Source organism: Falco rusticolus, chromosome Z (assembly GCF_015220075.1).
Source record: "Falco rusticolus isolate bFalRus1 chromosome Z, bFalRus1.pri, whole genome shotgun sequence".
NCBI lineage: Eukaryota > Metazoa > Chordata > Aves > Falconiformes > Falconidae > Falco > Falco rusticolus.
Genome location: NC_051210.1, coordinates 7022875 through 7035886, shown reverse-complemented (window position 1 = coordinate 7035886; position 13012 = coordinate 7022875). Strand labels below are relative to the sequence as shown.

At 35.4% G+C, this 13012-nt stretch overlaps 1 protein-coding gene across 4 annotated transcripts in view; it reads left to right on the top strand.

Moving 5' to 3' along the window:
* Positions 1-13012, top strand: part of KIAA0825 (KIAA0825 ortholog) — a 252837-nt gene that overhangs the window by 48048 nt on the left and 191777 nt on the right. For 3 of the 4 annotated variants that reach the window (XM_037374639.1, XM_037374640.1, XM_037374641.1), the window contains one exon: positions 2532-3201. In XM_037374639.1, coding sequence (XP_037230536.1) covers positions 2532-3201 — 670 coding nt within the window. Of the gene's footprint in view, positions 1-2531; positions 6907-13012 lie in introns of those variants that run through there. The other variant, XM_037374642.1, reaches the window with a different exon arrangement.

Sequence of the window (13012 nt, the reverse complement as noted above, 5' to 3'; positions counted from 1 at the left end):
AGTCTAAGATGGCATCTGCAAGCTCCCTATTTTTAATGCTTTAGTTTAAGTTGCAAAGGGCTTGAAACAATACTTGGGATTCTTACCGGCTTTCATGAATAAAAATGTTTCTGCTTAACCTTAAAAAATAGCAGAGGAAATTGCTTGGAAGGCAGTTTGGGTTCATCATCTAAAGGCATCAGTTACATTCACTGTTTTGACAGCTTCTCTTGCTCTGTTAATTTCAGAATTTAGTATTTGAGCGTGATTCATAAAAAAAAGTAACCTTTAAATTTCAGGAGTCTACCTATGGAGACTCAGCTCTGCAACACAACAGTTGGTGAATAGGGTTTCAGTTCACACACTGAAACACATTCTTTTTGTGGCCACAAAACGTTATAGAATACTCAGCAGATAATAAAAGAAAATCTGCCTTATGTATATGCATATTGATACGTATGATTTAAAATTTGAAGTAGTTACAGGTATTTCTATCACATGCACATGCTTTTATAGGATGATATTTGGCTGATAATTCCCCTTATTATTTTGTCTTCCACATGTATTTCCTGCTTGTAAGTAAAAAGATTCATAGGAAACATTCTGAAATAAAGATGTAAACTGGAAGAAAAATAGAAAGTCTGTTATTTTTAAGACTTTCCTTTATGCCAGGCAGTGATGCTCTCTGTCTTTTGTTTAGAATTAGCTACTGTGGTGCAAGTATTTAATTTTTTAACCTTCATCAGGAAGCACTCCAGAGTAGAGGGCAACAGGAAGATTAAACTCTTGTTTTCTCTCATAAGAATGCAAAAGTTTTGAGTCACCCAGAAAAAAGGAGTTCTGATGCTGAATATTTTTGTGACTTAAAAGAATGGAAGGGGGGGAAACAACCCACTGAAGTTTTTGTTTTAAATTTGATCTTTTTTATAGTTTTATAAATTATTTATTGATTAAAGCTTGTTACAGTTGAAAAATTGAACTTTATATTTGGAAATTATTATATTTATGCAATACCATACTCAAATTTAATTTATTTCTCTCTTTCAAAATGGGACAAGAAATAAAATTGTTTCCTCTGATACTGTAGGTTTAATAAATTGGTACTTCTGAAGGCAAAAAGTTGCCAACAGTGTCTTTACCAGCCTTGCTTTGTAGGATGGGGTGTAGCTAGGAGACCCAGATAAAGCACGTAAGTGAAAAGAACTACCCTTTTGTCATTTGCCACAACGCTTTCCTCTGTTGGAGAGAAGTGACAGGAGGCGGGGGACCAATTGAGTGGGCTTCTAAATCCTGATTCACATAAAGCTTGCCTGCTTGGTTCCTGAAACCCAGAAAAAGAAGAGTACCACCAGCTTCACTCAGTTTTCCTGTGACTGGGGAGGGGGAGGGAATCTGTAGCCAGCTGTTTGTAGCTGGAAGATCAAGAGCAGGTCTTTATAAATAAAAAGCTGATGAGCCTAGGACTGTGGCCAAAGCCAGCCTGCAGAAGGGAAAATGTTGAGGATTTGGGAAATGGGTTTATAACAGACAAGATTTTTTTTGTCTGAGAGAAGGAGATTTTGGTGTCCAGTGACCATGGGACTTGTCTTCTACTCATATATTGGACATGCCTTGTTCATGCAAATGATTCATCTCATACATATTAAGGAAAGTGCAGAGTGCTGTTTAGATTTGTGTCATTCGGGCCAAGTAGAGAGCATTGAGCTGTGACAAAAGGACCTGCTATCTGCTGTGTGGCCTCTTGAACTTGAAGCAGCTCTAAGGTCAGAGATCTTGGCCCTGGACCAAGAGAGAGCTCTTTAGGCTCAGATGAAGTAGGAAGAGCGCATGCATCTGTGTGGTTTCACCTGCTTTGTTAACTGCCTGCTGCCTTCTGCTTCAGCTCACATAGCTGAGATGTATTTAGAGGTCGCTATACATGTATCAGTCTGCATCTTGGTTTGACAGGGCACGCAGCTGCTTATTCTTCTGCCCTGTGTGATCTAAGCCTGTTCAATTCTTACCAAGTTTTCCATTTTAGTTCTTTAAGGGGGTCCTGGGGAGGTTATTTCATCCTTGGAATGGTCTTTTTGTTGGTTGCCTGCTGAGCCACAACATTGAAAGCAACAATGTTTCATTTTATAAATTCCTGTCTTGGTTCTATGAGCAGAACCTGCCATTATCTGTGTAATTCTTCAGTAATTTTTCATACCATTTTCTTTAAGAGGTGTGTGGACCACAACAATCAGGCTGCAAAGGCTTACCTAATGAGCTTTCTAAACCTTTCCTTTGAATTGTGGATTAGAACTGAGGAAAGAGGTTGAGGATGTGAGAAAGATGGGAAGAGGAATGTGAATTACTGGAGCAGGTAGACAAGGGGATGGATTGGAGCATAAATCCTTGGGAAAACAGGCTTTGCTATTTCTGTTTATGTAGCAATTTGTCTAAGTCTCTTACTTGCTGGTAAGATAACTAGCATTGGAAAAAGTTGGTACCATAGCATGAAGCTGTTCATTTTATGAACCAGAATTAACAAAACCTTTCTAAAATACTGTCTGATTTACCTTTGTTAGCAAAGCTTGCTGAAGAATGAGCAAAATCAAGAAGAAATGATACTTCACTTCCTGCTGGATCTCTCTAGTCAGTGTGGTGTCTCATTTCCCTGTACTCCAAGTGGGACGTCTTTTGATTTAACATCTTCCCTTCATGCTATTGAGGATGATTCAGCTATGGATGTGAAATCTCTCTGGGATGATGTGAGATTGCATCTTCGACGATTTCTAGTAAATAGGCTGCAAAGTCAAGAAGAAACAAATCCTAATGCTTTACAACAACAAATGGAGTTTAAAACTCAGTGCATACAGCAACTTTTGTTTCTTTATCCTGAATCGGAAGTCTTAGTAAAGTATCAAAATATGCAGAATAAACTGGTTAGTGATCTTCTACAGAACTGTATTTTGTCTAGTTGTGGTGAAACAAATTTTGATAAGGTTGTTCATGGTTACCAAAGTTCTATACCCACGTTGTGCACAATGATAAAAGAGGATTTGCATATACTAAGTGGAACTATTGATCTTTCTTCATCATTGAAGTTTATTAATGAAACTTATCTGGATACCATCACCGAAGAAATGACAGTTCTCCTTGAAAGACTTTGTGAGCTGCAGTTCAAAGAAAATGCTCTACATATAGTTAAGGCAAACAAGATTTCAAAGAAGCATAGAGGAACAGTTCATGCTGTGGGTTAGTAGCCTTATTTTATGTTATTGTAGTTAGATATTATTTGAGTTATACTGCTTTTTTTCCAATATGCTTGATTATTTCCTGTGAAGAGAGAGGCCTGAGATTATTAATTACAGCTTTATGTTTTAGCCATATTACTGCAGTTAAATTATAGACTGTCTCAGAATTGTGATTAGAAAGGTTTAAACTAAGGGAGAGTATCTTACGCTTATGTATGTAGAAACCCCATTTTAATTCAGTGGATAACAGTGTCGTGTCATAGTTGGGTTTTTTTTAGTCTAACTTGTTCCAACTGCTGAAATACATAATAGAATAAGAACTGTTTAATCCAGATTTTAAAAATACCACAAACTCTTCAGTCTTCTACCTCCACTGTTTTTGAATTGTCAGAAGTTTAACGGAGAGTATAGGAAGGTCTGTACAATAATGTGGCCATGAAATAGACACAGATTCATACATCAGAGCTGAACCAAAAGATCACTATTCAGATTCTAATTAAAAAAAAAAAAAAAAAAGAAACGTTTTCTAGGACTGTGAAAGTATGGTTGGTGAGTTAGAGTTAATGCTACCTAGCCGTTTCTTCTTGTTCCAAGGAAGTGGGGTATTTTCTGTACTTTCTTTTTACATTTGGTGAGTCTGACATGCTGATTTCCAAAGGAAAGAAGCAGAGCTTTAGAAAAAAATTGTACAAAATGGAAACTTTCATAACATAACTGCATGCTTGTATGTAATTGCTTTTTCAAAGCAGAGTTTTGAACACAGCTCCTCTATGCAAGAGCTGTTTGTTTAAAACATAGCCTTCCATAAAGGTGAAGTAGTTTGCAGACAGAAAATACTAAAAGTTTAGAATCACGTGAAAAATACAGAAACAGAAAGTAGATCTTTGGGCTGTACAACATACACAAAGGATGAGGTAGTGAGGTGATTTGCCAGGTCTGTGCAGAAGAAAATTATACTCTGGTGAGTTTTAAAATCAATATACATGTTAATATAAGTCAACTAGAAATTCCACTGGAAGAAATGCAGAAAGAATTTTTCAACAGGAGCTGAAATACGGAGGAATATGTAGAACACATGAAAGGTAAGGTAAGGGAAGAGGCATGCAGACAAATAATTTGAAAGGATGAGAAGTTCAATGTAAAGCTGATATATTAGTGGGGTGGAATGTTGGTAGGAAACAAGGAGAAGTCATGACAGAGTGATGTTGAGTTGTGAAGTAAATGACAAGAAATGTATCTTTGAATTACATGGTGAGATGGGAATCAGTGAAAGGATTCATTGACAAAAAAATGACTGGTAGCGAACTGGAAGTTTGTAACTTAATTTTTCTTTCAGTCTCCAAACAGCTCACAAAGGTGGGAAAATGTTACTTCCATTTGCCATCTAAGACCTAGAAATTAAAGTGACTGTAAGGGTGGCTTGTCTAAAAAACCCACGCATTAACTGCTTTCTTTACAAGAAGGAAAACAGTCCTTCAATCCATTAAGACAGCAATTCCTCTGCCTAAATTTTCTTTGCCACAGGATATGTCTTTACATGTTTTTGTGCCAGCGCATCTATCCAGACAGATTTTCAGTGCACAGTTCTGTTGTCTATTCAGAAGAACAGAGGAAGATTAAGGTATACAACATAAATCTTGGGACTTGCTTGCAACTTTTAAAACAGTTGCTGCAATTAGTTTTAGAAAACTAAAAATGTCTGTATTTCATAAATCCCGTGGAAGATTTTTGATTCAAAATGTATTAAAGATCAGATTTGCGCGTGCAGCAGCTGTCCCCTTAGCACCCAGGAAATGTGTTTAGAAGCCATGTTTGTTAATATTATGTAATACTTAAAATTACTTCCTTCATATAGGCAGTCCTCTTCATATCTTCATCACTATATAATACTTCATATTATTTTACGTCAAAAGGTTGGTATGGGAGGCAAGCATTGATTCACCTTCAGTCTCTCTTACCAGTTTTCGGCATATCAGACTGTTCTAGACAATCTGTGGGTACAGACTGCAGGCAGGCAAAGGATAAAGCAACAATAGTGAAGTCAGCAGGCTAGAGCAAAACAGGATGTCAGAGCTGTGAAGTTACGTAGGATTATTTTTTTCATTTTGTTTACATGTCATAGCCTGTTCTTTGGTTTTATTCATCAGTACAAGCAAAATTTACACCAAAACAATCATAACTGAATAGTTTATTGTATGTGAGCTTATACGTGAAAAATTTTTCTTCGAAGAGATTATTCTCTTCTAAACATTTGCATATACTGGTTTTATACCACACAAAGTCAGAAAAAGGCACTTTTCCATTGGAATTAAAGTGTTCACAAGGCAGTTCACACTGAAATAACTATTCTGGGGAAAAAACCCTACAGAATAACCGTTTGGGGAGATTTATAATGGTAGCCAAATTCTTAGTGTCAAGTGACTTTTCCTGCATGGAATTCCTATTAAATTCTGATACCTTTGCTGCCCTCCCGTAATTGAGAGTGGAAATCTGTATTTATACATAGGTTAGGTTAAAAGATGGCTTTAGTAGGTTGCCTTGACAGTAATACCTGGTTTGCTGAGTATTAAAAAAAACAAAGAAGCATACTGGAGTATGGAGGGAAGGAGAGAAAGGGAAAGAAACTTTTTTTCTTGGCTGTAAGGCAGTTAACACCTATGTGCTTCTTATTTTTTGATGCACGTTCCCTCTGCCCTCTGGGAACCAGCACATTTCAGAACAGCAAAGTAATTTAATCTAGGGCATTCAATTGGGACTCTTATCCCAGAGGTGAAAAAAGTTTTCCTGTTTACTTTGTCTACCCTCGGGGAAATACGGTTTTTGGTTTGTTGGGTTTTGTGTCTTTTTTCGTAAGAGCTGCTCTAATTGATCCTACTATATAGGAGAGGAAAAAATGAAAGAAAATAATGAAATAATGCTAGAACCTCAGAAAACATTATATAGATGACCTACTTCTGTCAGGAAAATATAGGTTGTCTATAACAAGCTTTAACAGAGTTATAAGTCTTTAAAATATTTCATAGACAACAATCTATTTGTGAAGTAAGGAATTAACGTTTTTGTTTTCACACTGCATTAGAACAGTTATTTGTCAAGTACTGTAATGAAATTGTATCTGCTTATCAGGATTGAGGATGAGCATGGTTTGAGAGGGAAGCTGACAAAATGGTATGTGAAAAGAGGCAAATTCTTTGGAACTTGGCATCTTTGGTTGCCAGCTCTAGTGGAGGGAGGTGGGTTTATGTTGTAACATGATCCTGTGTCCCGTTAAATCTGTGACTCCTTACCATTAACAGTGCAGGATTCAGCCATTAGTGTTTGGGCTACGTTATTGTAGTAGGTTTTTATCTACAGTGGATCATAATTTTTCTGTGTACTCTCAGCACATCACCTATGTTTCCAACCTGCTAAAACAATATTTGGAGAATGTTCCCCCTGCCCCCCAAATACTTTTTTGATGGAATGTTGTAAGATGTTTCAACCTTTGTATCATATTAATCATATGTGTCTTGCAAAAGTTTATTTAAATGTTAAAGCATTTTAAAACGTACTTTATATATATATTTGTTAACATATTTAGCATGGAAAGAATCATGCAGACAGCTGTTTTTCAGCTTATATCTTATGATTTTTTGCTTCAATTTCCAGTGTCATATTTCTCAGAAATTATTTGCGGTAAGTCTATTAAATGTGGATTGTACTTTTACCTTTTGAACCTTTTTTGTGTTCCTTTATTTACAAAAATGTTAATCTAGTTTAATCAGGCATTACTAACCTGTCTTAATCCTTCATCTCTTATAAGAGTAGCTGTTTCTTCGTCTAAAAGTGGTAACACATTGGCCAATAAAAACCTTAAACCCCATGAAATTATACACATTTTATATATTAGTGGAAGGTTTTCTTTGGTTTTATTTATATAATTATAGATATATATATATATATACAGAGAGAGAGAGAGAGAGTGTGAATACAAGTGTAGACTAATTAGCCTATTTTTTAATTTCCTGTGGTTAAAACTAAAATGAGATTAGAGCTCTGAATTTTATTTTTTGTGACATTCAAATTCATTGGCTTAATATTTTCATTTAATCACAAACTTGCCAGAGACCCTTAAATAGACTCTCAAATCTAATGGCATTTGCCAATGAAATATACTTTTATTATATAATTAATAACTTTTACAATCTTCAGTGAAATTTTTTTTTTAAATTTTAGGCAATATGTAGTTCTTCAAAATCAATAGTTTATTGTTTTTAAGAAAGTATTACTGCAAAGTGCAGTTAAACTGAAGTGATGCATATTTGACTAAGTATATTTTTATCTACTAATTAAGTCACCTTCACTGATCTATTTTAATACTCATATTTTGTACTTTTACCCCAGTATACCATCCTCTTAATTATGTGTTCAGCAGGCTTCCTTTGTCTTTTGTTTCTCCAGAATATGACCAACTTCCATTCTATTCTAAAGATATATTCAAATGCAAACTGTGATTTTCATTATGATATTTTAAATCATTATCTTTAAATATTCATGCGTTCCCAAGAATATATTGTGTTCATGGCACACCTAATTTCAATGTGGCATATATCTAAACTTGAACAGAAGGACTTAATATTGTTTAGAGGAGCTGCATTTGTGCAGTAGAGTTGAAAGCAAGAAGAGAAACAGGCCTTGCAGTAATTTGTTTGAATGAAAGTAAGTTTGGGACCTTAAATGAAAGTACTTGGTAAGGAAAATCTTATTTTGAAGTCACTTATCCTTATGTATTTCCAGCAGTGTGCTGTCCAGCTCACTTGAAACATGAGTTTTGGGTTTTGCACTTTTGACTTAAATTTGTTTTCTCTTCTGCATTCATGTGCGCATGGCTGTTTCCCCTAGTTTATAATTTCTGCCCCTTGAAATAAAGAACCTTAGGTTTCAGGGTTGCTCTTATCCTCCCATTTAATTTTAATTCAGTCAGTTTGTGATCTCTTGAGCTGCAATTATTGCCTACAAGAAATCGTCTATGATCTTCATCTTATCTATCAAAAATACAGCTAAAATAGTATTGATACCTCCTGGTCTAGTGACTCAAATTTTAAAATGATGAAAAAACAGGTTTTCGTGTCTGGGCATAATTAGGACTCAACTTCTTTAGTATAATTTAATTTATATCTGGAAATTAAAGTTTATTCCAGACATGTTTTCATTTAATTAATATTTATATCCTTACACCTTTTTTGAGATTTCTGTCCAGGTAAAGAACTATAGCAGATAATTTACAATATTTATGTTGTAGTTACGATCGCTTTTCCATCATGTTTTCTTATCTGTTGTCCCTTATGCTTTTAGAAGTATTAGGAGGAAGAGGGGAAGTTTCTCTGTCAGTTGGTTTACTACTGTTCTGGCCTACAAAATCCTATTGTGTCTTTCTGAAGTGCCGGTAGGACATTCTGATGTAAAGTGGACCACATGGATTACAGATTATAATATCCAGTATCACATCTTGCCTCAGCAGTTCAAGTTCATTATATTGCTCAGATCCTGGCATTAATACAAGCAAGTTTTCAGTTATATCTATAATGTGTTGTTAAGGGCCAAATGTTTTAGAAATATAAAATTTTAAAACTTAATTATGGGGATTTATTTCAAGGGTGTATTTTTATTAATTTAAGCTTTAAAATATTTCAAGACCTACATACCTGTTTTAGTGACTTTCAGACATTATAAATACAAAAATAGAGGAATGATAACAGAAACTGGAACTTCACCCTACTTGCTTCCTTGCATGTCTTTCTCTTTTTTTACTCCACCAGGCCAGCCTACAACAACCACGCATCCCTTCTGATCGATGGGAGGTGCTGTTTCTGTTTCTACTTGATGGCTGTAGCTGATGTGTTTCTGTTATATTTCTGCCTGCTTGGCATCTCCTTCTCTCTTCCATTTCTCCTCTCTGTATCACTGCAGAGTGCCTGGTAGTACAGCTTTCATAGGAACAGGGCTTTAGGGGCCTGTATAAAGCAAGGTATGGAGCAGTTGCTGGAAAGAATGGTAGCTGTATGCAAACAGGTTTTGCAACCACTGAATCCTTGAGCTGCACCCTACGTGGTGATGCATGGCACAGTCTTCCCCATGTCTTACACAGCTGGAGTGTAAAATTCTAGTTTCCATCCATGAAAGATGGGGAAGTAGCAGATCAAGTGAAACCATAGCACTTCTCTTTTACGCATATAATAACCTTCACAGAGAACATGAGGACATCAGCAAAAATGGCATGGATACTACCTATGGATTGAGTAAAAATCATTAGGTTTTTTTTACTTTATAAATACCAAAGATGCCTGATTTTGTATTATGAGCCAATTGGTATTGAGTTATTCAATAGGTTTAATTCTCACCTATTTAAAATAATGGAGCAAATAGTGTTGGTGGGAATTTATAATAGAAAGTTAAAATTGAAAACCTGTGGACATACAGATATGATGCAGATTTCTGCAGTTGTCTTTGTTCCTTGAGAAGCCTATAAAATGTTGACAGCCAAAACAAGATCCTATTACTCAGGGGAAACAAAATAAATGTCTTTGCCTTTAATATAGGAAATAATGTGTTTCATAGCCTCTTTGTCACGTATTACTTATTTCTTATCCTTGCAAGTATTGTATTTGATTTCTACTGCACAATTATATTAAATGGAAATATGAGTAGTACTGAGGAGAAAATAAAACCATCTGTTTGAACATACAGAGCTGGAGTTTTAATAAAAAAGAGGTACTTTTTTAAAGGCCATATGAGCGTAATACCCTAGGACCACAAATGTTTTTCTAGTGGGAGAATGCCATTTTTATAAAGATTACAAAAGCATTAAGCTTGTTACTTTTTAAGCTTATAGCAGGGGGTAAGATAACAGTATCTAAGTTACTGAAATGTCAGTTGAACTGACAGAATTTCAAAGCTGTTAGCATGCCTGAATACATTCCTTCTTTTTAGAGCAGTTGCTTGAAATTACTTACTAAGACCATAACATGAAGACGGGCAGTAAAATCTTGTTCTTGACTTTTTGTCATACTGAAAAGGTGCCCATTCTGAAATTTTATTACCATGTTGTTTATTTAATAAGATAAGTAATCACTAAGCTTGCATTTCAAATTGTTTGTATATTTTGAAACATCAAATTCTTGCTGCTTTCTTGGGTTACATTTTTTTTAGACTGTTGTGCCCTGAAGTTCTTCCGCTTCATCTTTTCCAATAGGAACTCAAATCTGTTTTCTGAATTCTGTAGAGGTTGAAAAGTTTCCATTATTGGTATTTTATTTGCTTTCAAAATGTCCACAATTAGCAAACACCAACTTACTTTCTTACTTTTTGCTCTCTCAACACACCTGCGTCTTTTTCCTCAGCATGAAGAGAGCATTTAATTCACTGTGCCCTCTAATTAATGCATTCTTCTCCCAAGTTTAAAAGGTGGAAGTGATTTACTTTCCAGTCTGATGGCTTGTGAGTGGTCAGAGGTCAATTTGAGTTTTATATACTGTAGTATTCTGTTTAGTAATAAAAAATGTGAAAATCTGAGAAAGAATTAGTAAGCTAGGCTCTCTTTTACTTCAGAGTAAAGGCCTGTGTGGAGAAAAGTATGTAGAACTATGGCAGTTAAGACAAGACTTCAAAAATCTCTTTTAGAGAGGCTCCCGCAGTATTGATTGGAAAGTTCTTGTAGGAGTCTTTTCAGTATATGCGTCTACTGTCATATAGTCACAAGTTAATTAGATGGTCCTGGCTGTGATTTTTGTCAGGACAGGGAACCTCTTCTGTCACAAAATGTGTATCCAGAAAGGAAATCTAATTTTTAAAAGGCAAAATTATTTTAGTCACAATAGGTCATTTTTGTGAAAAATTATATGTGTTTAAATTGAGGGTGTGTCACATCCACAAGATGGATGTTACATGCTATGTTAGAACATGAATCCCCTTTCTATTGTGCCTTAGGCTTAGAAATTTTTTAAAACCCTCTGTCTTCAATCAAGGGGCTGCTGTACCCACAGAGTTTTTGAAAAACAAAGCTGTCAGTCATTTTATAGTGCTGTTCACTACATTCACGGAATATAGCAGGACAATGGAGATATTGCTGTCTGATCTAGAGGGATTAAGGGTGGTTATAACACAGTCTAACTTTCTAGTTTGAAATTTAGCAGTTAGCGCTCTGGAGGTTTTTAGTACCACTAAACATTGCAGGCTCTCTGGAATTGGATCTGTTACTGCTCTCATGCTTTCAAGAAGAGCTTCCTTTTCCTCAGTAGCATCACGCACTGATCATCCTCTGGCTGAGATCCAAATCCTTGTATTTAAGTATAATGGGTGGTATACTGATTTGCTGTTCATGTGCTAGTAAAGTCCATAAATTTCTGTAATGCACAAATTAGATATTCTGTTACATACACTACTATCAGCTCAGCTATAAAGAGGTGTTTTAAGAGTGTTGTCTCAGCTCAGTGAGTAGGAACCTATAGATATATGTATATCCATGCTGACGTATGATTAATCCTTCATTTGTATTCTAGCCTTTCTCCAAAATATTTGTTAAAAGGTTATGGATTTCCAAACTAATTTCTCTAGAAGTTTTTAAAGGGCAGTGTCTGCCTTTTTTCTGTACACCTAGACTTAGTTTTGATTTTTATATTCCTCATAAAAGTAATCATGAGAACTTTGTGGTGACTTTGCGTAGCTGGGGTTTTGAAATATAAAGAGGTAGGAAGCAGAAATATAAGTATTGACTCCAGCTTTATATGTAATTTTTTGAGTGTTTTCTCTTATTAGAACAAAAGCTGTCACTATCTGCCTCTATCTTGGGAATTCCAAGGAGTAGGAGAAGCAAAAGTGACAGAGGCACTTTAATCTATTATTTAAGGAAATACATAATATCATGCATAGACTACACAAAGGAATGATGAACACTTGATAGAAATTCCTGATTGGTTGAAAGTTCCTAACAATCTAATTTTAATGGAATGGGTCTGATGTAATGAACTGATCTGTGGAGACACCAACCATTCCACTGTAAGTGTGTAAGTGCAGAGGATAGAAACAAAGCTAGCAGACATTTTTATGTTTGCAGACATTTTTATGTTTGCAGACATTAAAGGAATTGAAATCAGATTAAAATGAACACATTGATTACTGTTTTCAAATAGAAATTACAATTCTCTTTTATCATGCAAGTGTTTTAAATGGTCTACAGGGAAAGATGCAAGTCCTATTGAAGTTAGAATTCATGAGAAAGTTTGACAGACCTGGCAGTACTTCATTTCTCTTTCAGCAAAGACTGAAGAAGGTAATCAACTTGGAGTTCTTCAAGGACTCCTGTGTTTCAGAATAGGTGCAATCTCCAGTTTGCTACAGGCTGCCTCAGTTTTTACACTTCCTTCAAACACTGGGCTTTGGTGTTTTCTGTGCCATGTGTGTGAAGACTTCAGGGAATGCAGTGACTCCCTCAGCCCACAGTTTAGGCAAGAAAATTAAAAAAATTTATGTGGAACCAGTTTCTGCCATTGGCGAGGCCCAGAATATGCTTTCTGTTCTACTGAGAAATATTACAAAGCATAGCATTTTGTCATAGGGTAATTCTTGCAGTTTTCTGAGGAGGACTCTGCTTATAGTCACTACTTCAGAACAAATGGTCATTTCTAGAATAACACCTAACCCCTCCTCCCCCCAAATGCTATAAACAACTGCAAATACAGTATATCTACAACTTTTATGACCATTTTAATTAAAGGGGAATTTAAAGAATGTATGTTTTTTCATTATTATGATAATTATCAGAAAATGATTGGATA